The sequence below is a fragment of the Cheilinus undulatus genome, linkage group 10 (genome assembly GCF_018320785.1).
Source record: "Cheilinus undulatus linkage group 10, ASM1832078v1, whole genome shotgun sequence".
Lineage (NCBI taxonomy): Eukaryota > Metazoa > Chordata > Actinopteri > Labriformes > Labridae > Cheilinus > Cheilinus undulatus.
Window position 1 is genome coordinate 33,099,830 of NC_054874.1, and position 25,707 is coordinate 33,125,536.

Below are 25,707 nucleotides of genomic sequence, written 5' to 3' on the forward strand. Positions count from 1 at the left end.
ATCATTTGACTTTACAACTGGAAATAGTAAAATGTGTGGATGGATGAGGGACCATATAATAATAATAATAATAAAATAATAATAATAATAATAATAATAATTGAACAAGAAGATGGCATGATACTCAAAACTGATCGTCCTTAATTTGTTATTATTCAGATTTAACCCGTTTTGCAAAGAAATCGCATAGATAAGATGATTTAATGCTTCTGTTCAATATGGTACTTCAACAATGGCACCAATTTAGTCTTTGCTTGGGACATCTTTACGTCTGTTTTGTTGACGTCTTGCACGTTCTCTTGCGCCCTCTGCCTTCCCAGCATGCATTGCGATGTCTGCAGTATATTATTGACAAAGAAAAAGGCTCGAGAGTAACAACAACAGGGTGGGAAGTGACGCTGAAACCGTGGTGATAACATTGACATTTCTCAAGCCCTTTCAAAGGTAAAGTCTCACTATTAGTTTTACCGTTGAACATGACAAATATGTACAGAATGGTTTGGATTGTCACTACGTCAAATCAGTGTTGGGTTGCTATCTGCTAACATCTGGGGTTATCCTACCTAGCTAAAGCTAGCTATCGTTCACCCTAAACCGCGATTGCTCAGTAAATAACATGTAATAACAGTGCCAAGATAAAGATAAATGTATTAAATAGAGTTGTTAATTTCGAGCTAATCATACGTATGATAGACTTATTTAAATCACCCCATAGCTAAATTTATAAGACGGATATCTGCATAATCCCATAATTTCTTGCTTGTGTCTGTAGTCACTAATACTCTGCAGTTTACAGGTAGTTTACATTTAAAGCTTACAGTCATTATAAATACGGTTACAACTTGGCGCGATCAGCAAACCATAATGTACGATACGTTAGTGATAACTTGAATAAGGAATTCGTGATGCAGATACAATGGATTAATCGTATTTTTCATGTGAACATAAAGGACAAAAGTGTTGCGACACCATTAGTGGTTCCTCGAGCTTTACTGAAACCATGTAAACACAAGGCGGCACGTGACCGACCACATGGCGTTTACGTCATATTGCTTATCCTGTTGAAATTAAGTATATATACGCATTATTAAATGGCATGAAACAAAGTGACTTGGCTTTCTCTTGCACCCTCACTCTGTCTCTAAAAGTATCTCCATTGGCTAAAAATCCTTATCTCATAAAAAGTTACCTCAAACAATCTCGCATTTAAAGTGTTTACAACGTGTTTAAAAGAAGCACAAAGGCACAGCCAGCAAGCATCAAGAGGTGTTTGATATTGAAGCAGTATTTCTCTTCAGATGGAAAGTAAATAAACATTTGCAACACTAGTGGTTCTTCAGTACGTGTATGTTATTATTTATATCCTTTGTCTCTCCACAGTTCTTTGGGCACTGAGGCAATGATTGAGGACAAGTGCCACTTTCACTTAGGAGTTTACACAGCTTGATAGTTTGTGAGAGGTGGGGGGCCAGGCAGACTGTGGACGGGGAAGGGGAAGAGCTCAGCTGGAGCCAATGCAGCAGCAGCATCGACAGCCTGAGCTGGTGGAAGGAAGCCTTCCCGTGTTTGTGTTTCCCACTGAGCTCGTCTTCTATGCAGATGAACAGACGTCTCACAAGCAGGTGCTCACCCTCTACAACCCTTATGAGTTCGCCCTCAAGTTCAAAGGTCAGTTGGAAGAGTACAGTACAACCTTTTTACTGTTGTATTTTGCTAAGATTTATATAATCTCATTTAATTCATATAATTTCTGTGCTTTTGTTTTTGTTTTTGTCAGTGCTGTGCACAGCGCCAAACAAGTACACTGTGGTTGATGCCACCGGAGCTGTCAAGCCACAGTGCTGTGTTGACATGTGAGTTTAATTATAATTAAAGTGGCAGTTTTTACTATATAATTTTAGTAGGATGTTTTTTCAATTTTTAAATATAACTTCTTGTGTAGTGCATAGAAGTAAAAAGCGCAAATCTTTCTATCCATCCCCACAGAGTTATCAGACACAGAGATGTGCGAGCATGTCATTATGGGGTGTACGACAAGTTCCGTCTACAGGTGTCCGAGCAGAGTCAACGGAAAGCTCTGGGTCGCAAAGAGGTGACGGCCACACTCCGTCCCTCTGCATCACAGGAGCCACCGAGCCCTCGACCCCAAGAGGAGGAACGCAGAATCAAAGAGCAATTTGCAGATAGCGAGTTTTTTGAACAGACTGCATTTCAGACAGGTGAGATTAAGTGCTATTGTGTGATTGTGCCACTAGATGGAGCCAAATGTTTAGAAATAAAATTTTGGGAGCTTTTTTTTTTTTTTTTTTTAACTATTCTGGGTAAATGGTGAGTTGAACACAGATTACTATGTAGAATGTAAAAAAAGGCATTTGCCACATAAACCATTGACAATTACTAACTTGTAATGTACAATTTTTTATTGAGTCCTGATTTGCATTTGATGTTTTATCAAAGTTATATACTATTTGTCTCTTTTTTTGTGTGGTTTACCTACTTTTTAGAAAAATTACCGTATGTATAAATCGTTTCATAAAAACAGAAAAAACTCAATTGACATTAAAACATTGGCAAAAATCATTAATTCAAGTAATCAATGTCTGGCTGCAATGTCAAGGGTGAGAACAAGCTTAGGCATCATTCCAGTGACGTAGGCTTGGATAGTAACTAATTACATTTACCGGAATTTCTGGAATTGAGAATTTTTTTTTTTTTTTTTGGTTACTTGTACTTTTTAAAGTACATTATGAAATCAATGCTTTTACTTTTACTAAGTATGTTTTAACCAGAGTAAGTGTACTTTTACTTAGGTACAATACTCTTGTACTTTTTCCACCTCTGTTGACTACACAATATCATATAGTGAGAGAATGATTCTACATCACATCCCAAAACAGCTGTTGAACACAGCAAAAACTGTCTTGATTCTTGATATTTCAGGGTTAAACATGTCAGAGTTAAATTTAGATCCCAAAGTGTAATTTCAACTCCATTCTGAGTGAAATGGGTTTCACTGTTGAAGTTATATGACAGTGCTGATCCACCAATCTTAGTTACACTATGTAAAGAGTCAATTGATTTATGCTCAGCCCATTGCCATCTCAAATCTGGGGTTGTGTAGGCAGAGTTCACCATAATGCCCTCAGGCAGAGTGTTTAAATGTGTTTTATATGTGTTTATTTGTGTTTGGATGTTGCCTGTTGTACTGTGATCCTTGCTGGGGTTCTTTTGCTCATGTTTCTAGTGGATTGTTGTTGTTTTTGATGTGAGACACATTTCCACCATATGTGAAGTTATCCACTGAGTCAGGGTTCACACCTGAGACCAGGTGCGCCTTTAGTGCATATACTTCATCAGTATGCATTGCCTTGTTATGAGGTTGAGTCTCTGCCTTTTCTTGCCAGAGGAGACCCATTTATAGATTTCAAAAGTGTAGTAAGTAGTGTACTATATGTAGTGTGGACCAACACAGACACTTTTAAAGTGTCAAATTAAATTCCATATGAGTTTAATTAAAGCTCTCAACTGTTCTGTGCATTTTACTTTAATGGAGAGTTGTCACTTTACCTGAACAACCTGGTTGGAGATCTATTCTCTTATTGTTCTTGCAAATAAGGAAAGATCAGATTTTACTGTACAACTTTTCAGTAGCTACTCAGTACTCAAAATACTCTTTAAATGAAATACTTCTCACTTTTACTTGAGTAAATTTGTAGACTGTTACTTTTACTTAAGTACAAAATTTATGTACTTTATCCACATCTAGCTTAACGCCATGTACAAATACATCAAACTAAAGTGGCCGATTCACAATTCAGCCATGTTAACAACTGTTTCCTGAATTACAAAGTGCATGGGCACTCTAGTGGGTTTTGGTCAATTTACCACACACTTGTTTAAAAATAAACTGCATGTCCTTTTTTTTGTGTGTGTGTGGGGCTAAACTAAACATAAATTGGCTCGGATGAAAGCTATAGGCTAAGAAATCACATAGGAAATCACAAGACAAGACTTAGTAGTTTTCTGACTTTACTCCCTTCAAAAAAAATGTCAAAACCTTTTTGGTAATTAGTCTGACTGCCACTTGTGCATCTCCTTACAGAGAGCCGTCCTGTTGCTGGAGGCCCCAGTCTGCTGACAGTGCTGCTTGGCCTGGTATGTATGGCCGCCCTGATGCTCCCAACCCTGGGGGAGCAAGAATCTACTGTGCCTGTCTACCTCCACTTAAGCGTTAACAAGAAACTTGTAGCTGCTTATGTTCTTGGTAAGTGGAAAAAGAATAATCTCAAATCTTTCAAAATGGAAGCTTAACTACTATCATCCATGAAAAACACTGCTGATAGAGTATGTGCTAGATTATACAATAATCTGTTGCTGTTTCATTTGTTGTTAGGTCTTCTTACAATGGTCATCTTACGCACTTGAAATGCTGAGAGAAGAATGGAAAATGATCAAAAGGGGAAGACAACATTCTCACATCAGAGGCACTACTCTACGAGTACAGCTGGCAATAGTGGGATGGGGTACCCGTTCAATTTACACCTTCCCCTGACAACTTCATATTAGTATACTTTATTTCAAATCCACATAATTGTGTTGTTACTTACACATACTGACTTGTTGCATACAACAGAGACCTCTGGTGTTGCTCAAAGGTTTGGTAGAGTGAGAGGAGCTGCGGCATGTGAAGAAAGATGTGGCCACCTTAAGTGTATTTTGGCCTCATAATCTCCATGGTTGTATTTTTTGTTGCCATTATGTAACAGATACGTTTACCTAAGTGTGAAGGATACATGCAAATATGATACATGTGTATAAAGCCATTAAACTTTTGTTATGGTATTAACCTGTAACATCACTATTTTAAGTTTTAAAGCATTTTAAGTGACTGACAGCTGCATGTTTGGAGAGACCTTATCTGAATGCTTTTTTTTTAGTTTTACAAGAATAAGATTCTTTTTCATGTCACCGAAGGTAAAATCTTCTTTTGAAGACAATGCTCTGTTTGCTGTTTTATTTAAAATAAGCCCCAAAGAAAAAGATAAGCACTCAGTCAAGACACCACACAAGCACACACACATTCGTCCCCATGCTTTTAACCTATTGATTTTTTATACTCCACCCCATGGCTCTTAGTGGTCTGTACCCCCAAAAAAGCATTACCCACTTAAACAGACCCAGGTTTTGTACATGCCAGCTCCAAGTGTTATGAAATCTAAACATCCCAACTCTATCAGACAAACCCTAACTTTCCATCCCCCCATTCAGCTTCTATTGCCAGATCTGCAAATCTAAGCTTTTCCCTTTCATATACTTTCTCAGTTTAGTCCTTCCAGGTCATTTTCCATTTGTTAATACTATTTGCTAATTAACAGACAACAACACCAGGCCTCAAGCTTAAGCAAGCAATTTTATTTGAAATGAGTTTTCCTTCCAAATCTACTTGCATCAATGAATCACTAGGTAGCCTGACTCTTGCCTGCTTAGAAAACCGTCTCCCTCATATTCCACCCTGGCTGAAAAATTGTTGGGCTGCACTCTTTTCTGACTACCCAAATTCACAGGTTGTCTTCTACCTTTAACCCCTGCTACTGATCTAATCAAATGTGGCTATGGCATCACACACACTCTTACAACACACTAATCCTTCAGCCTGACAGAATGAGCATCAAAGTTGCCATCTTTCAACACAATAGGTAAGAGGGGTACCCCAGTTACCCAAACATTTTAGGTTCTGGGGGCTATAAGGTATTTAAAATAATAATCCTCATGTTCCCCAGGTCCCTCCAGCTAAGCTTAGTCTCCCCTACACTTTCCCACAGTTAACTCAACATCCCTGCTTACCCTAAGCCACGCCTTCATCCACCTAAATACTACCTCTTGTTGATGTACATGCGTCTTTTATAGCTTTGAACCTGCTTTTTTCCACAGTGGTTTGCCCTAAGCCTTCCCGGCCATTTTGTTATGTGTATGTTATCTACATTTACTGTATGTCTAAGAACCTGCCTTTGTCTCAAGTACTGTGTTTTTGATTGCACTTCCTCCAACAGCTGGATTTGGGACCATCTAATCAGTTCTCTACCCTAAACTTTACACACTTGAACTCTGTTTTACTAGTTCTTTTTCTCAACAAATTATCAGTACTTCATAAACTGGCAGTGGTTACATTCAGCATCCCCAGGAGTGCCCGCATTTCAATATTCTTGGTTCCTCTGCAACAACTTAAAAAAAAAAAAAAAAAAATTCTATATGGCTGTCATAATGATCCCCATTACAACCATGTGATGTCAGGCTTGAAACTGAAAATATGATTTGTCAGTGCTTGTTTACCACTGTCCTGGGCCCCTTGATACAGTGTTTGAATTAGATTTCCTAAATATGTCTTGTGCTGTAGAAAGGAAAAAAAAAACTTCCTGGAATATTCAGCTCCACAGGAAAATTAGAGAAATAATTTATTTCATCCTGATGTCCGCCATAATTGCAATCAAACACCACAAGCATATGCATGTTGTTATCAGGCTTGAACGATTATAGCCTTTCCATCAGACATAAAGTATATTGGCTTAATTCATGCCCTGATCACTTTACAAGAATAACTTGACAAAAATATCTTGTCAACAGCAGGTCAAGCAGACCATTTCCCATTTTCTTATTTGTAGAAAGGAAAAGACATTCAATAAATGAACTGCAACCACACATTTAAATTAAAGGGTACACTTCCATAAACTATTTACACTCTTGTTTTTTTACATACACATTGAAGGTTAAAGAACCATGGAGACGAAATAATAACAGTGAATATCAATATAGGGCCATGACAGTTAAAGCACATTTGGGTGCAAAAATCACAGTACAGGCTAAACCTCACCTTACGGTTATTTCTTGGACCAACAACAGGAAAGCCAGGTTTCACTTTTCTGCTTGAACAGTAGCAGAAACATCACAGGAATGAGTGAATTTCCTGTGCAAGGAGCTCTTAATGGATCTCTAAAGCAGAAACAGCAGTTCCGTACTAAAAATGTGATGGTGCCTTTTTTTATTTTGGCACAACTTTTCAGCAGTTTGTTTGGTGTAAATGAAAACGCTGATGGTTTACTTTTACGAGGGGAAAAATATCATCGTCCTTTATGTATTTGTTTTTATTTACTTTAAATAAGGTTATTTTTCCAAAGGAAAAGAAACAGAATCTTTTTATACTCTTGCTTATCTACAAACATCCTGACAAGAACACAGGATACAGAGGAACCTGTAGTGTTGAAAGCCCAACAGTGTTTCCCACCTTACTTCATCCACAATTTACTGCCAGGTGCATGAGATGCACACACTTAGCAATTAGACTTGCAGCAAGTTATGGGGAAGGGGGCATAAAAGGCAAACTAAATCCAACCCTGTATGAAAAGACCACAGTTCACAGCCTCTCATAAAAATATTAGTATCCTCTGAAAACAACTTACAATGCAGGGGTATGGAAATCTCCATAGTTCTAACCAAAAGTTTATGTTCCTTTACAGTAAACTTTTGCTGTTGAAGACCTCTGCCCACATTCATCTCATAGTCAATAACAAACGTAAAACTATGTCCAACATTTGACAAGTAATATGTACATACTTACAAAGAAGCAGGAAACAATAAGTTAAATCTTTTCTTACAACATTTGCAGACTGCCTGTGGACAGGAGTTTTCAAGCACAAACAAAGAGAAGTACACATCCAATAGTCTTTGTTTGTCCAGTGCTCAATGTCTCTCTCCAGTGACAGGAAATGCTCACAGGCCAGAACTGAAGCCTAGCCCCTTCAGAACAGTTTAACTTCAACACCATGTGGTTGTCAGAGAATCTTCAGTCACATGTACTTTCACGACCTACTCCACACATGGCTTTTGTTTCCTTAACTTAAACATATCTCACCCCTCTAAAATGTATCCATACACATGTGCTCAATAACAAACATGGAACATTCCACTTCAATCAAATCAATGCGATAGTGGAGTATATGAGGAGGAAACATATTCCTTGGAGAAAGGCTTTACTGGGTGCCAGCCCTTGTCAGGTTTTTTTTTGCCATCACATGCCTACTTTGGGGACAAATCCTGGATTGAAGCAAAGGGAGAGTTGCTGGATGAGGAGGGTGACACCCCTTCCATTTTTCCAGGTGAGTCAGTGGAGGAGCTGATGCTGCTGAGGCTGCCATCCAACAAATCTGGAGAGTGACTGAAGAGTAAAAGAAATTCATTAAGATTCAAAGTTGTCATAATTGAGACTCAATACTGTGCCAGTCTTGGCTTTTAATCTGAAAGAGAGAGCTCTGCAGTCCAACACCTGATTACATTTTGATTCATCTTCAGGTTTAGCTTGCAATGCTGGCTAATGTACCTACTCTAGAGTAGGCAAAACATTTGTGTGGTTATAGTAATGTGACACAAAAATGATGCGATACATTTTATTGAAATAAATAAATACAGTTCATAAGACTTTTTTTCAATCAATGAAAAAACTTGGGATATATTAGAATATTGGGATTTTTGAAGATACTAATATATACTGGTATTTAAAAATTAATCTCAGCAAATTTAGATATTTAAATGTAAGTTGGACCTAAGACTTCAGGCGTTAAAACACAATAATTAAAGTTTAGGGAATGATAAAGAGTAAAGACAAAGACTGTGGCTGACAAAGGTCTGTTGGTCCAGACTAAAACTTTCAGGGGTATCTCAAAAAATTAGAATGTAATGAAAAGTTCGCCACGCGAAGTGACGTGATAATTGCGCAACACAACGAATCAATTAACAAATTCCTTGCCAAGACTTCTTCTTTTTTGTTTTTTTTTTTAGATTTTTATTTTTGGGCTTTCGTGCCTTTATTCGATATGAGAACAGTGGATAGGGAGGACAGTGTGGAGAGACATGTGGCAAAGGGCCGGATTCGAATCCGGGCTGCCCGTGTACATGGGTAGTGCTCTAGACTGCTAGGCCATCTGCGCCCCCACCAACACTTAATTATCGATTCGTTGTTGCAGCCCTAATGATGGATTTGAAATTATGTATTTTCATCAAAGAAAAATAAATCATTACTGCATGTAAAAACAGAATGTGTGCCAGTATTCACTGCTGAGGGGACCATTGTCTCCCCATAATTGGTAAAAATATATACATATCTGTTAAAGAATTATAGTATGTAGCAAAAATACACTTTATCTCTATTTACAAATTCTGTTTTAAAATACACTGGCTACTAGTGGCAAGTGTGCTGGTTTCCATTAGTAGTCCCTGCAGTGGTGTTCACTAGTGTTTCATCAGGCATTGGCTGTATGCAGAAAAACGGTTCATGTGGGAAGCAACAGGGTTGGAGAGCTTTGTGCTTACATACAATCATAGAAATCCCTGCAGTCAACTACTGATTACTTTGATTTAATACATGTCTTTAAGCAGACACAAACAAGTACAGCTAATTACCTTCTCTTGGATGTGCTTTTTCCTGCATCAACTTCATCATAGCTTTTAAAGTTATTCATCATACTGTAAACAGGGACAATCTTAAATTCATTCAGTGGCCTACTAAGTGTCCATTTATTAAGAGTTTCATAAACTGTTCTGTCTATAAATTATTTTTTTCCTATCCACCTTTTAACACCTTGATAACAATTTAAATTTGACTTGAATGAAACAGAGTATCAGAAATAAATCCTTATAGTAATTTGTGGTTGTCTGGTCACACTTACAGTTGTATGATTGTACTGATTATATTGACCAGTTGTACTGACATTTTTATTGTTTGATTCACATGTCTTACCAGGAACTGAGATCTGACAAGTTGGACACATCAGAGGACAGCATGGTGGTTGTACCCTGGAAAAGTCTCTTAGGTTGACTCTCAGTCTCCATGTCCCCTGAAAAGAAAAGGGACCCTGATAGTTAGGAGTAATTCTTAGCAGAAACAGCTGGTGTCTAAATTGAAGAACTGGTTGAAGGGGTTTCGTTCAAATCAAAATTTGAGAAGGACAACACAAAATATAGATCTTGCATGTTTATTTTTGTAAATCAAACAAAGTCCCCAAGAGCTTCATTTAACAACTGCATTTGAATGTCAGTTTAAAAGAAAAATAAAACTTATCTTCACAGCCCAGTCAACAGAAAAAGGCACCCCATTTGTATCTGAATAAATGTGAACCAGCTATTTAACCATACAGTTTATTCAGGTCAGAGGTTTAAAGAGGATCTTTAAACAGAACCATAAACACAAATTTACTTTTATACCATGTTGTTCCTGGCATACATTGAGCCCATTTACATCAACAGTCAACACCCTCTTACACCTTGAAGGACCTATGGACTGAATTTGACACTTATCCATATTTCATGTAGGGCTGACGCCTTCCAATAGAGGGTATGTATTGACTTTACTTTCAGTACGTGACACGACTGCTTAGCCAGGCTGAGTGGAAAACGGCTGTCTGCTCTATGGGGAACAGATTATAACGGGAGAAAAACAGACTGACATCTGTTTAAATTAGGGATATTAGGACTGGACAGAGCTTCATACCGTTTCCTAAAGACACAGTGGACTTTGTTTCAAGCATAGCTACAGCATAGCACTGAGGTACCTTGACCTTTGAGTTCACCTCTGATCATTTTGGTTACCATTTGTATTATCCTCCTCTTAAATCTGCCATCAGTTTTCCTCTTGCAGCCATGTCCAGGGAGGTTACCTACAGTCCTGTGGCCCTTAAACTTCTGAATAACATGTGTAAATGTAGTCATTGTGCCACTGGCCCCCAATCATTTCAGTGAGCATTACCCCTTCAAACAAGATGGGCTTGGAGAAGCTGGGTTATACTGCATAGTAGATGGGTATAACTGCTCCTTGTAATTTCCTGAGTTTTGCGTAAAAATGGGCAACCCCTCCCCCCAATGTTGGGTCAATTGTATGCCACTTCAATGAAGTTTAAAGCATTTTATTCTTCACCCAGAAAGCCTGTGTGTGTGGCATTATTTTCAATGCAAGCTTCGACTAGCAGATATGTGCCAAACTCAAACAGCTGTTCACATATGCTGAGATGTAAGAGCATGTAGGCGGCAGCCGAAGCTTGCATTGTAAAACTCGCTAAATTACACAGAGCTGCTGTATATATATATATATTTTGAGAGAGAGAGAGATCCAGTAGCTACCTCACCTTTGCGTTTTATTGGCCCCAGTATGCTTGCTCTGATGCAGTTAATGGGGCTTTGACTCCGTCTGCTAAAAAGTACAGAAACAACAAAAACTGTCGGTTTAAGATACTCAGCAATAATTTTAGTTATATTTAGAAATGTACTTACAGATCTTTGATCTTAAGCTCTTTATCACACAAACAAAATGAGTGTCCCATGCTCAACTGAAAATCAAACTACTGTGCAATCTGGGTCTCACTGTAAACTAATTTCTATTAAAAAAGAAGTACACTTACTAGGAGTAAAGTTAAAGTAACTGGAAGACTACAAGTTAACTAACTGTTAGAACTCCTCTAAAAACTGGAGGCTCACCTGAAGCGCCGTGTTGGGCTAGGAATTGGGCTGGGTGTCAGGCCATTGCTACTCACAAGGATTTGTAGTGAAGGAGAGAAACACTGCTACTTGCAAGAAAGATAAATAAACACAGATGATGGAAATGAAATCAGAGAAACAATGGCATTAATACACCGAACTGTATCAATGAATTCTAAGTATGTAACAACTGTTTCATGAAGACATTACTATAGCATAGCTGTTGTTTCAGCTTTTGATACTTTTCTGTCTGGTTATAAATCTTTTCACAGCACTGAGTCTGCACTTTTATGAGTTTTTAATTTTTTTAATTGACTGCATACTCCAGTAGCATAGCTTTTTAAATGCTTTTAGATTTAAGAGCTCCTTTTGACTCGGCTGATCACAAAATTCTCATTGCACACCTCGAACACTGTGCTGATGTAAAGGGTATGGCCTTAAATAGGTTTAGGCCCTAACTGTAAAACGGACATTTCCAGATCAGACTTGGTCAGCCCCCTTTCATGAATAGGTCATTTCCACCAGGCGGTCCGGCTCAGTTCAGTGCAGTACGGCACACTTTTTTTTGGTGCTTCCATAGAGAAAGGGTCCCAAAAAAACGACCCGTACCGTCCCACTTTTCGGCACCCTTCCGTAGGGGTGCCAATCTTACCTAACCGTACCAAAAAGGTGGAGCTACACACACAACAATAGCGGCTGCACTGACGTCACGTCAGCACGTGACTCAGCTGCTCGCCTCCGGGCTTCAAAGACGGAAGTCTGCCCAGTGAGAAGCGGGCGAAAACGGGAGAAAAAGGGACCAATATCTGTCTAAATGGGAAATATTTGGACTCGATGGAGATCCAAACTGTTTCATAGTCTATGGATACTGGTATCTGGCCACAAATCAAGTTTCCTCAGGTTTATCTGGATGATTTTAAGTACACAAAGCAGTACCTGAAGGCTCACATCAGCCTGATCCATCCGCGATGGAGGAGAAACTAAATTAATGCAGAAGTTTGTGAATATGAAGCCTTTGAACAGTTCATTCACATCTGTAACTAGTTAATCTACGTCTTATGTTAGATAACCTCTGAAAACATCGCTCTGTGGTTGTTGAACAGGCTCGTAAAACTTCAAGCTGCAGACTACTTTTAAACGAGAACAACGCACCCTGGATTTCTGACTTAATCTAGCTTAATTTTAACACCAGCTGAATTTTACTTTTTTTCAATGTGGCGAATTCTCACAGTACAGCTCTAAACTTTCATATTTTGTCGTATAAACTGTTCTAGACTAGATATATTCACATATTAACATAGCGTTATGACTCAAACCGTCTCTGTACACGTATTCCACGAGCTGAGGATCTTTACTGACAGCGGTTAACATCATTAAGATGTAGTTATTTTTTTAAAAGCACTTTCAGCTGAAATAAAGCTGTTATTCCCAACTGATTTCTGTCACTCATATTTCTATAACTCTGCAGCTGGAACAGCTGACTTGGGCTGTCTGTGACTTCACATGCATGCTTTCACAGCCCCGCCCCCCCAAGTGAGAGCACAGGTGTCTGTGGAAACACAAACTATTTGGGAGTTTAGCGTACCAAACCACACCAAACTGAACTGAATCAAACCGGACCCCCTGATGAAAACACGGCTGAAGAGTCCCACTAGGTCTATTCTAGGACCCATCTTCTCTCATTACCTCTTCCCTCTAAGTTTGATTTTTAAAATATAGGCTTTATCGTACCACCGCTATGATTTGCAAATATACCTGCCTTTAAACAGAAACAATGGCAGCACCACCAATCATCTACTGTATTGTCTTGAGGACATTAAAACCTGGATGGCCTTAAGCTTTTGAAATGGCTTCAGTGGAATCTGTGATGTCCTTCTTATGGACCAAGACCCCTGTCAGCCTATGATAAACCCAATGTGACAAATGTCCGTATAGAAATAGACCAAGACATTAATATAGAACGACAGATAAATTCTGTTGTTAAATCCAGTTTTTAGCATCTGATGCTTTTATCCAAGACTAGATATGTTTTAGCTTTTAATGACTTTGAGCAAGTGATTCATGCTTTTATTTCAATGTTTTTGGACTACTGTGGTGCACTCTCTATATCTGTGTTAACCAGGCCTTCTTGAATGTTTACAGTTAATCCAAAATGATGCTGCTTGTCCTTTAACGGGCACTCGAAAACGTTAACATATCACCCCTATTCACCCTGTTTATGTTAGAATTCTTTTTAAATTTTGTTTTTAGTTGTTAAACAGATCAGCTGTCCAAAATATTTTCAACCTTTAAAAAGTCTACACCCCATATAGATTTTTAAGATCTGCTGATCAACTTTGTCTTGTTGTCCAAAAGACCAGATCAAAAACCTGAGCTAATCCAGTGTTCTCTCTGGTGGCTTGTGGAACAAGCTACCTCTGAACATCAGACTGTCCCCCACCTTACCTTCTTTTAAATAGAGTCTTCAAAATTTCTAGTTTTTCAACCCAGCACAAGAGTTGTGGGATCTCCGTCTCTGTGTGTTTCTTATTTACGTAACACCTGTTTCATTCATTTCAATTATTTTCTATATGCTTTAGTTGCCTTCGTGTTTGTATACATTTTTTGTTTTTTTTTTTTTTTAAAGGCCAACTGGGTTTTGTGTTTTTAATTTAAGTTTTGGTCAATGTGTAGCACTTTGGTAAACATAAGGTGTTTAAATATGCTACATAGCTAAAGTGGATTGGATATTAAAATCCATTTTTAGAAATTTTATTTGCTTCCAAATTTTACCATCTATAAGCATCTGAAAAGATTGTCAGAGAAAACTGGAATGTATTAATCACAACTAAATATTTATTTTAAAAAAACTATTCATCTGGCCTTCAATAAAGGACGGCTAATGTTTTGAGCTAGTGCAAAAAAATTCAACAAAAACATGTGTTCTGTAGACTGATACACTTACTAAGTGTACACTTAGATACACGTAATAATAAAACACTGGGGAATGCTTTAAGTGTTACCTTTATGTTGTTTCTAAGAGTCTAATCTTGTTGTGTGCATATAAACATACTGGGATCAGATTTACCTTTTTTCCAATCCCTCTGGTTGGGGAAGGGGCAGGTGACACTGGCACAAAATCAATCCGCTTGGGAGATGATGATGCTGATTTTTCCAAATCATTGTCACTCTAAAAACAGACAATAATAAAACACAATGACTAATTCACGTATCATTTCTCTACAATACTTTGAACAGAGGTTTTAAAAGTCACCTGTAATGTCGGAGTATTATACTACCAACTCAATCTGACCTTGAGAGACTGGTGGCCCTGTTAACTCCTCAAGTGTTAGTCTAGCATGTTTTCATCTGTCCTCTCCTCACAATTCGAGGGAGACCAACAATGGCCTACGGCCAAACCATGCATTGAGAAAGTACATTAAAGCTGACTCAAGGATTATGATGACTTCAACACATCAAAAGCACGGGTGTGTGATGGGTAAGCATAATGTAGTGTAATTTTACCAGACTAAGACTTTCTTCCCAGGACTGGCTCATTTGCATGGCAGCTTGAACTTCCCTGTGTACACACACAAAAAAATAAACAAGTCAAGCCTAAGTATTTGCTTTTTAGCATTAAATCTATAATAAAGTAAAAAATACCTTCAAACCCAAAATCACTAATTAATATATTGCTTACCTCTCATGAGCAGTTTCTCTGTTCATAACATCTACACCTTCCTCCTGCAAGAACACACAAGAGGGTTTATGGTTATGAAGTCCATGTCTAGCACTTCTTCGATTTTTGAAACACTTTATTCGAACAGATTTCAAGCATATCAGCAAAAAAAACATTTTCTGGCCACTGAAGTTTTAACAGACTCTAATATACAACCACAATATCATGAAAGAAGCTATAACCAACAGCATCAACTCATCGAAATGTGTACCATTTTATTTCATGAATGGAACTGAAAGACAGCCATGACATAAAACCAGATAAGTTTCTCTGTTGGAGTCTGATACTACCATTTGATCAACTCTATAAGATCGATGGCCCTGTTAACTCCAAAATGTGTTACTGTAGCATGTTTCTTTAGACACCATCACTCCCTATGGCTTGAGAGGGAGACAGCGGTCTGACATGCCACTTTAGAACATAAACCTCTTCCAAGTGAAGAATAACAAGGCCTTTCTTACTTGTTTTATTTGATGGAGTCTGGTGCTAGGGACACGAATTGGTGATGATGGAACCTGTAAAGGATATTTGTCAGAATACATTTAATACTGAATCAACCTGATGCACAATATTAGAGGTTTTATGTTTATTAGCATCTTTTTTTTACCATATTGGGCCTGTTGACAACTGTAGTGCTATTTCGTCGGCTCCGTAGAACCTCCCTCTGGAAGACTTGAGCGTTATCACTTGAATGACAAGTTTACAGACAAATGTAAGTCAGGTGTCTTCTGCCCAAAAAATTACCACAATGTAGTGCATATGAAAATGACAAGAGCATAACTGAAGGATTATATTAAAAATATGATATATTTTAGAACCTTAAGCCATTTATCATGGGTGCACTGTTGGATCTTCTTAAGTGTCCATCACTTTGAATTAAAGAAGATGGAATTTCCAGATCCAATTCCATCTTTTCCTGTGGCAAGACTCCCGAATGGTTCATTTTGCTAGCTTACGCTTCCTATCTCCAAGTCACGAATTTAAAATGACCAACCAGCTCAACGATGTTGCATAGTTTACTCCTAACTTTGCAAGCTTTACATGTTTAAAAATAGGAAACTGCGCTAGCGTGAAAAACAATAACTAAAACAGTAAGGTAAACTTAATCAACGGCAATCTTCAAGGCCCTGGCGTGTGAATTATTGCAGTCAAAATTAGCGTTTAACCATAACAAAGTTACTGCTGTCACCCTTCATTCCACAACAATTTGGTATGCCAAATACTGTGCTGATCTTACTTGTACCGTTATGACCAACTAGCAACTTTGTTAACGATTAGCATATCATGGCTACATACCGCACAATTTCTGGTAACTGTTAGCTACCGACCCGTTAGTCTGAAGGTATAAGACAGCTGTTGGAGACGACTGAAACGCAACGAGCCTAACTGTAACTACATGTTAGCGAGCTAAAGAGGCAATTGTTAGCAAAACATATCCGCGGATTAATTTGAATGTAAAGTTTAAAATGTTCGCTTTCGATGTAACGTGGTTGGCGTGAAACTATCGACGCTGTTGGAAAGTATTCTCCATTACACGACCACAAGCTAGCGTTGTAATACAAACAGCTAGCAAGTTGAGCCAGCCACAGCCAACGGCGCAGCTACTGGGCCTGTAGGGCTAACTAGCTAAGTTAGCATAGACGCCAATAGCCACAATGCCATGTCCACAGAGCGGCCGGGCTACCATTTCCCTAAACTTTCCTTTCTGTAGCTTGGTAGCTACTGCAGTAAGCGGAAGACCTCCAAGTTATTCCATCTGTGAAAAATGCACGATATTAACAACCAGGTTTCGTTTCTGCAGGATACCGACAAGTATGAACCAAATCCGAAATGCTCACACTGGAGCTAGTGCTGTGCTAACAGAAAACTTCACGCCCCTTTTTAACGTTAGCAGATCTGTCCAATGAAATCGCTTCATTGCCGGCGTGCTTAAGCCAAATGTGGCGGACGGAGCGATAAGGTTAGTTGTATTCATCAACCATGATATTGCTTCGGCGAAGAAATCAGGATGGTGTCAAATCTGCACATCACAGTTATTCACGGCAGAGCATGTTTTTCTCGAAACATAATCTACATAGTTTTGTTTGCCGTTTCCCCTTTCCCCACCCACTTCCTCCAGAACAACACCGGTTAACCCAGAAGATGGAGGTTTCGACTATTCGAGCGGATTTTTTACTTTTTAGTTGTTCGTGGCGGCAGGAAATCACACTGCTCCTGTAGCACATACTGCGAATGACTTTATGTTTAGTTGATTTGAAACTGGTTCTCACGGGTGGAAATTTACTGGCGTTGCTGCATTTGAGTGGCGTTTCGTTTATTCGTACTTTTTGAGTTGTTTTAAATAACTAAGAAACCCGAACTTATGTTCTTTTAACAGCAGGCAGTTTGGCCTACTCCTATGCCAGGGCGTAGCGAGGGATTTTGGGCCCCCCTTTACCGACTAGCCAAGCAACAAATGTTTGATTTTTATAAATGCTTATGCATTTTTGAACCACAGTTCCTCCATTTATGTGCAATATTTTTACCATGGTTAAATTAAATGTACTTGCATTATTTCGCAGCGCTGGACAACACCATTTTTACATTTTTATCAGGAGTTTGCAGGGGGCTCCCAGTATTTTATTTTACTCTTTCTGGTACACATTTCAGCCTGTTGACCGATTCATTTAGTTGCTTAGATTCACTAATGACAATTACTATTAAGAAAAATTAATTGAAAACACACTTTTCATTGCAAGCTTCTCAAGGGTCCCTCCATACTGTGGGCGCAGGTAATCAGTACCATTTTCCTCCTGTGCGACGCCCATGCCTATGCTATTACAAATTGGTCAGTGGCACACATGCAACACCTAAATGTGCGGTCGCACTGCATTTTCATTATGATGTCCCTTTAATTAAACAACCTGGTTGGCGACTAAACCATATATTCTTGCCTTTGCAGGCACACGAGGGAAAGATTCATCTACATTTACCTTTTGAGAAGTAACTACTCAGTACTTTGAGTTAACCTGGGTTAATTGGGGATTACTTTGACTTGACTAGGTTTATAGACCAGTAATTTCACTTTCATAATGATAAATTTCAATCAAGTAACTGTACTCTTTCCACCCATGCAAACTTCTTCAAGACTACTGCATCTGAACCAACAAACCAAGAGCTTAGTGGAAAAACTTTACATTGTATATTAATTAGGCATACTTTGGCTCAAGCAAGTGTTTATGAAGATATAACTAGTACGTTTTTCATGTTGCCTTTAAATAAGTTAAGATATTGAATAATGAAAAAAAAATCAACTTCAGATATGCACATGCCTAATAGACAAGTAAATCGCAGTTGTTCACTGTTCCTCTTTAAAATATTGAAATCAATCAATTCTGCCCATCAGTCAATCAATAATTGTATAACCTTTTCAGATTGCCTGACAATAGTCATTAATTGCCCATTGGTTAGGATCACTGACCTACAGATAGGTGACTCCAGATGACATTATCATCAGGCCATGATCCTTGTGTTTAATGGGACTGAACAATTTTGACTCAGCTCATTGATACTTTGAAAGCAGAGTTATTTACCATAAACTGTGCATAGATTAAAAAAAATCTTTGAATTTATTCCATCCACCATGCCACTGAATTTCAGGAATGCTTCAGCGTTGAAAGGCAAGATATTACTATACTGTTCTGGAAATGGTTAAATTGATTACATTGTAATAATCTTTGTTTTGTTGTAAAATGCACTAAATGTGAAAACATTTAATACAAAACTGTAAATCTCAGTCTACACTGGTTACTGTGATGGCACAAACAATTTGAAACAAAAAACATGGATAGTTAGATCGGAAGATACAGTTTTTAAGTATTTCAAAACAGGATTGGATAGCTTCTTTTTAAAAATTGACATTACATTTACACATCTGTAAAACATAAAGTCTCACACATGCAGCATAAAAAATCTCAGTCTTGTGACACAAAGTAAATGAATGCATGGATGCTTTGTTTTTAACATTAAATTTGTGAATTAGAGTATTTCATCTTTCAACATTCCTGTGTTTTTAAGTGGGGACAATTCAAACATCTCCAATAGTCGTTTGTGAATTGTCATCACACAGAACATTATATAGAAAAAAATTTAAGTCTTAGAATACACATGCAGAATTAGCACATTTTTTTGTGAGAGTTGCCCATTGTAAAACTCCTTTTTGAAAGGTTAGAATAACAGCTGAATTGCTATAAAAACAGTTTTAGAACAGATCATAAAATTCAATTCTAACCCAGTTGTAATTTTGTATTTTCAGTTAGCAGCATCACTCTGTTTAAATTACACCATTCCATTGAGAAAATAAGCAGAGCAGGGGCACACAAGCAGTTGACACTGAGTTTCGTGTTGTGAAACATAGTGCTTCTATCTAAGGCAATCAATCTTGTCAAAAGTTGAACCTATGTGCATGACAGCTAAAACTGGCTCCACCAGGGACCCTAAGCATGGTATTTTCATGAAAAAAATGTGAAATGATACAATTTAAAATGAGCCACAGAGGAAAAACATTAAAGTTGTTTCAAACTGCTCTTCATGCCTTGTACTTCTCCTTCCCTGTTTCACTAATGACGCAGATGTGCTGAAAAAGAAAAATGACGTTATGAGTTCATCACCTTTGATATGCAAACTTTTATATAGGTTATTCATATAGTCAGAACTATTATTAGCACACAAAAAAACATTTGAATAAGCATCACAAAGCTACTTTTGGTTTGTTCATTTATCTCAAATACTCACATTCAGATCTCTAAAGTACTCATTGTAGTCTAGTGCGTATCCCACCACAAATTTGTCAGGGACCTCAAATCCTACAACTGAAAGAAAGGTTCAAAAGATGAATTAATTGTCTTCAACAAACTCACAAAACAGAGATAAAGGCATCCATAATTTCTTTCAAAATCACACTTTGTATAGAGCGTATGATTCATATATTTACTGTCTACTGAAAAACAAGACATTTAAACTCACAGTCTGGTCGATAGCCAACGCTTCTTGGTGTTCTCTTGACCAACAAACTGAGGACAGAAAAGACATTAATCACACTTCATAACTTCAAATTCAATTGAAAAAACAATAACTGTACCATGATCTCACAAGAGTAGAGTGGATTGCATTCAAGTTATTATGAGGGTGTTTCATTACCTTGCTACTTTAACCATTTTGGGATTGTACTGTTTGAGCAGTTGTAGTAATGTCTTCATTGTCTTCCCTGTGTCAATAATGTCCTTGAAATGCAGCATGACAGAACCCCATATTAGCAGAATTTGAATAGAAATATGTATGCCTTACTATTGAAGAAAACAGCCATACATACCTCCACAATCAAGACATTCTGAAAAGAAACACAATGATGTCAGTGGAAATCATTGAACTTGTCACATTTTATCTTGCATGATTGAATAAAAACTGCAACAATACTTCAATGCACACAGTAACATCATATGACTCTTTTGAGGAAGACAGCAGGAACTTAGAAAACAAAACATATCAAGGTAACACAAAACTGTACTTGTCAATAAGAAAATATATTTAAAACAAACAAACAAAAAAAAACTAATAGACTATTTGCATTTCCTATCCAACTAGCTTGATTCTGAAGTTATTCATCAGTGTATACATGAATGAAAATCTAAGCCACAAAACACTCCAGCTATTCTTAAATTTAAGTTGAAGTGTTAAAAGAGAATATCAACATTATAATGCCCATCAATGGAAAAAATATATTTTAGTCATAATTAAGCATTTAACATATATTTTTTTTTTACCTTGCCTGTTAATGTAGAGAGGTCATCCCCACCTATTACTTTGATTTCCCCTGTCGACTGATCGTTCTGTGAGGACAAAAAGAATTGGACATGTTGTAAAGTTGACATTTTATATGATATAGGTACAATAAAAGTGTCAGGGCACAGACCCATATGGAAGTTGATATATGCAATGAAACAAAAACATTTTATATGCATGTATATTTGAATCAAAGTATCCCATGAACAACTTGTGTTAATGTTTTGTGTATTTCAGCAAAACCCTTTTTCTTAATCACTAGGTGCATTCCCACCTGTTGTGCACAGTTTCAATTTGTGCACCAAAAAAAGTAAATGGAAACCAGAATTTTGCTTGAAAAAATGCAGAAAATGTCAAATGTTTCAAGGTTAGGTTAGTTAAAATGAACAGTTGGTTTGAAGTTGTTTGCATGCAGTCAAGACATTTTGTTGGACTTAGGTCCTTGTCCCAAGGTACATGCATGAGGTGAAATCTTTTAATGGATGGCGATATATGTCCAACCCTGTTATGGTAGGTGGTAATATGCCCCCCTTTGTCTTAGTTACTTTCTGTAAGACCATATTAAGGTTGACAATACTAACAAGTTAGTAAGCAGCTAACCAACTCTATGCTGAACAGCAATCCATGAACAATTTAACAGCTATGCACATAATGTATCTGCTCTACACTTTACTTTTGGTACAAATGTGACACATGCATCCTTCTTGCCAGAAGTGATAATCAAAGACAGACAACCATGCAACCAATGTTATGCTTAGCATTTATACTGATTGACTTCCATGTCAAAGCCAGTTGCTGAGGCTTTGGAGCATGTGCAGAACGCCTATTCCAGTTTGGGTCTGATGGAGGTATATACCTGCAAGTAAGTCACAATAATTTGACCTATTCTAACTGCATGCTTATTTACTGAGGTGCTGTGTTTGCAAACAAACAGCTGCTTTTTGCAAAGATTCATACTTTAATGTGAGAACAATTAAGATCACTTTAAAGGTCCATCCCTGACAAAAAATAAATTAAAAAATCAAAATGATAGATTACACAGTAGCTCTTGAGACGAATGAAGTCCACTGTCATTGGGATTGAGCGGTCACTATTTCTGTTCAGGGCCTTGATGTAGTCCAACAGGTCTGCAAAAAATTTGTAACCACCTTTGAGCACACAGAGGGCCACAATGTGGTGCCCCCCCATCTCCTTCATGATCTCTCTGGCCAGTCTTTCTGTCCTGGGGTCATGTGAAAGAGCGAGAGAGGGAAAGAAAGAGAGAGGGCGATCAGCTCAGTTTTCTGCCAAAGTCAGCAGTAGTCCCCAATTCCTTTCTGTTTGTTCAGCGGGCACAGCTGTCATTTCTAAAGCATACACAAATACAATCACACTGTGGGTAACTAACACTACCAATACAAACAAAAACTATCTGTGTCAATTATAAATACCAAATTTGTTAAAACATAAAGAACAGGAATAAAATACATATCAGGCATTTGATGAATGTCATTGGGACAATTGAAGTAGTTTTTAAAACTGATAATTTACAATGGACCTTTCAGAAACAGCATAATCTTGTAATCCCATGGAGTGCCCTTGGCAGCTCAACCACCTTTTATACAACACTGAAATTCATAACATTTCACGCACCCCCCACAGGCAACCTACCTGTCCAAGATGAGTCCATGTGGGATATAGACCCTCTCCAGGTCAGCGGCATAATGCTTTGGTATACAGAAAAGGTCCAGGTCATAACCCTGCTCTTCATCACTGATCTGTAGGAAAAGAGGGACACCTAGGGTTAAACTTTCAGGGGCGTTACCACATGGGACACGATGCCTTCACCTTACACAGGGTATAAGGGGAAGAGTAAGATCAATCTCTTTTTTCCTGCCCCAAACAAAAACTCTGACAGTAATGTCTAACTCCATACACTTTAGCAGGCAACAGTCAGTTACTTGTCTGTGGTGGTTAACACCAACTTTTTAGAACTGAAGTTTATCTTAATTTAGGGAAAAACTAACTTCCTATTGGAAACTCACTGCCTGCTACATAAACCATGACAGCATAACTGGTATCATGTGACAGCTGGGTAGCTGGTGCAGAGCCTGTGGTCATGCCTCTGATCACTCAGATCTTTCCCACAGCACCTCAACAGTAGGCTATTTATCATACAGGAATTGGATCCTTCCAAGTATAAAAAAAAGTCATATGACTTAATTAAACACCAAAGGGAAAAATGACCATTGTTAAAACAGTTTGGCTATAATAAAATGCTGCCTTAATGCTTTCTAAAACTGAAACCACTGTCCTTCTGTTTCAGGGGACACCCTTTTCATATCGAATGATAATGACTGAGACCAGGTAGATGTATCATGGAGGGACTAAATTGTCTTGTTATTCACTGACTGTTGAATTTAGTTTAAGGACAAAGATGGATAGTCAAAGACAAAACAACAAGCCAGCCAACGAGCAGAGCAACCTTGAATGTTTGTGAACATAGTCAATGTTAGACACAAAACACTGTCAATAATTTTAGTGTTGTTTTAGTGTCATTAAAGTAGAGACAATATTAAGCTTCCATATTTACTGCATTTTAACCTATCTTCTGGCAAGACTTCATAACATTAACACTAGCTTCTACGTGCCCAAAATTCCCATGGAATACAAAACACTATATATTTACTCCTTCCGTCGAAGAGGTATTTACTCCAAACAACATAGCTTTAACGTAACCTAAGATGGGACCTTGTGTTATCAATCAAACTGTAGTAACATGCAAACACACGTAAAAAAAACCCACACATATTTGTAGTTTCCAGTTCTGTTGTACAGCACGGGTAACCGCTTATAGACTGAGGGTTCAATGGAGTAAAGAGACTACGTGAAACGTTTCCTTCAAGAACTCCATTTTAATTTGATAAATTTGTTATTGATGTCATAACCTCGAGTTTTAACCTATGAACCTAACCTTGGTGTTTGCCGGCTGGGCTGAATACGTGATTTGTGGATATATTTCTTGTCCTAGTTATCTTTACTGTGTGTTGTTAATACAAATACATATATATACTGCATGGTATTATTAATATAGGCTAACGCAGCTAGCGTTCTCACACACCTCCTCCTTAGCCGTGTCTGCTTTCTGGCCAAGAGTGTTATTTGCTATGCTGCTTAATTCTACCGGCAAACCTGCAATCTGCAGTCATACACTGAACGCCACACATCTGATCATAATGTGTCAGTCCAAAACCGTCTATTACGTCACTTATGCCAAGCGTGGCAGGCGCGTGTCTACGACCATCTATGCGGCCAAAGGCCATGCTAAAGCAAAAATATACTACAGTACATCATATAAACCAGGGCATATAACCAATGTCAAAAGAGGCTATACAGACCACTAGCAGCAAATGGTATGAGTAGTTTTAACAAATTCAGTGGTACTCGTTTAGGTTACACAGTATAGCTGCAGTGGATATGGAGAGGTAACTACGACCACTTTTTATCTCAGATTTCATTCCGGTTGCTCGGGTAATCTTACCACAACACAGGGGCTGGATGACGCCATATCCGTGTCACTCTCGTCCTTTTGGATCAACGTAGTCTAGAGCAATCTTGAGTAACAGAAGCAGTACTTTGTTTTAGGATTGGTTCCGCAGACTCTTCGTCCTTGTGACAGCGCACACATGTGAACGGTTAGCTTCGTTGCTGCTGAGGTCTCCAGTCTTTATCCGGGCTACTGTAAGTTCCGCCGTTGTAGGTAGAATGACGCAAGAGCGCAGAGGGCAAATCAGTGATCGGGGCCGGGTAAAGCCCCGCCCTGCTTTCGAGGGAAAGTTCAGTCCATTGTGCTGAACCAGGAAAAGGTTGCCACAAGTTATGCATTTTATCTTTATCCACATTTCTGTTTTTATGTGGACATAAATAATCTAAGTATCACCCACATGCCGCTTAACCGAATTTTGTGCATTTCATGACTGTGATCTTAAAACAGTAGTTGTACTAGTTGCCTTTATATGGTAATATGCAGGGAAGCATGTAAATCAACAGCTACAGTCAGTGTTATTAAAAATGACCCAAATACTTTTTTTGCTCAGAAGTGACACATATTATTTTTTTCCTAACAGTGTGAACAGCACATACATTGAATCTGACACTCTCCTCAGATTCAGACCAATTTCATAAATCAGATACATATATAATCTTTTGGAATTCAACTGCAGTGTGAACAACCAAACAAAAAAATCAGACCTGAGAAAGGATCAGAATTGCATTAAGGCGTGCAGTGTTAACGTAGCCAAAGAGTTTCCTTTCAATGACTGGTTAGTTCAGTCAGTGTTAATTTTGTCAAGTAAAACTATTTGCCGACAGCCATTTTTTCCATGATGAAAACTAGACTAAAACTAACCAAAGAAAGATCTGTGATGACTAAAACGGACTAAAAGTAAGCCAAGTTTTCATCAAGATGACTAAAACTAGACGAAAACGTGATTCCTTGGACTAAAAGTAAAGACTAAAATGTAAGGACTTTTTATGGACTAAAACTAGACAAATGTTTTTGAGTTTTTGTCGACTAAAACTAGACCAAAACTAAAAAGGGTAGAAATGACAAAAATGTGACTGAAACTAAAAGAAATTTTATCAAAAGACTAAAATGAAAATGAAAATTAAAA

The 25,707-nt window shown here is 38.0% G+C and overlaps 3 protein-coding genes and 2 non-coding genes across 5 annotated transcripts; 1 reads left to right on the forward strand and 4 right to left on the reverse strand.

Moving 5' to 3' along the window:
* Window positions 1-316: 316 nt before the first annotated feature.
* On the forward strand, window positions 317-6,719 carry mospd1 (motile sperm domain containing 1). The gene is made up of 6 exons (XM_041797345.1): window positions 317-444; window positions 1,381-1,668; window positions 1,778-1,853; window positions 1,987-2,219; window positions 4,103-4,264; window positions 4,394-6,719. Exons 2-6 carry the CDS (start codon window positions 1,515-1,517, stop codon window positions 4,423-4,425), a joined length of 657 nt encoding a protein of 218 aa, XP_041653279.1. The 5' UTR covers window positions 317-444; window positions 1,381-1,514; the 3' UTR covers window positions 4,426-6,719.
* On the reverse strand, window positions 6,430-17,131 carry pabir2 (PABIR family member 2). Its single transcript, XM_041797344.1, has 10 exons — window positions 16,054-17,131; window positions 15,843-15,921; window positions 15,697-15,750; window positions 15,197-15,240; window positions 15,022-15,076; window positions 14,585-14,686; window positions 11,518-11,603; window positions 11,169-11,233; window positions 9,788-9,884; window positions 6,430-8,209 (listed from the first exon to the last, which is right to left on the reverse strand). Exons 1-10 carry the CDS (start codon window positions 16,176-16,178, stop codon window positions 8,071-8,073), a joined length of 846 nt encoding a protein of 281 aa, XP_041653278.1. The 5' UTR covers window positions 16,179-17,131; the 3' UTR covers window positions 6,430-8,070.
* On the reverse strand, window positions 14,774-14,923 carry LOC121516874. The gene has a single exon (XR_005992517.1). It is a non-coding gene; the product is annotated as a small nucleolar RNA U109 (small nucleolar RNA).
* LOC121516879 lies at window positions 15,504-15,646 on the reverse strand. Its single transcript, XR_005992521.1, has one exon. It is a non-coding gene; the product is annotated as a small nucleolar RNA U109 (small nucleolar RNA).
* Window positions 17,132-19,070: 1,939 nt separating the features above from the next.
* Window positions 19,071-24,896, reverse strand: hprt1 (hypoxanthine phosphoribosyltransferase 1). Its single transcript, XM_041798070.1, has 9 exons — window positions 24,576-24,896; window positions 22,706-22,812; window positions 22,094-22,277; window positions 21,037-21,102; window positions 20,586-20,603; window positions 20,414-20,496; window positions 20,240-20,286; window positions 20,009-20,085; window positions 19,071-19,850 (listed from the first exon to the last, which is right to left on the reverse strand). Exons 1-9 carry the CDS (start codon window positions 24,600-24,602, stop codon window positions 19,803-19,805), a joined length of 657 nt encoding a protein of 218 aa, XP_041654004.1. The 5' UTR covers window positions 24,603-24,896; the 3' UTR covers window positions 19,071-19,802.
* Between the last annotated feature and the right edge of the window lie 811 nt (window positions 24,897-25,707).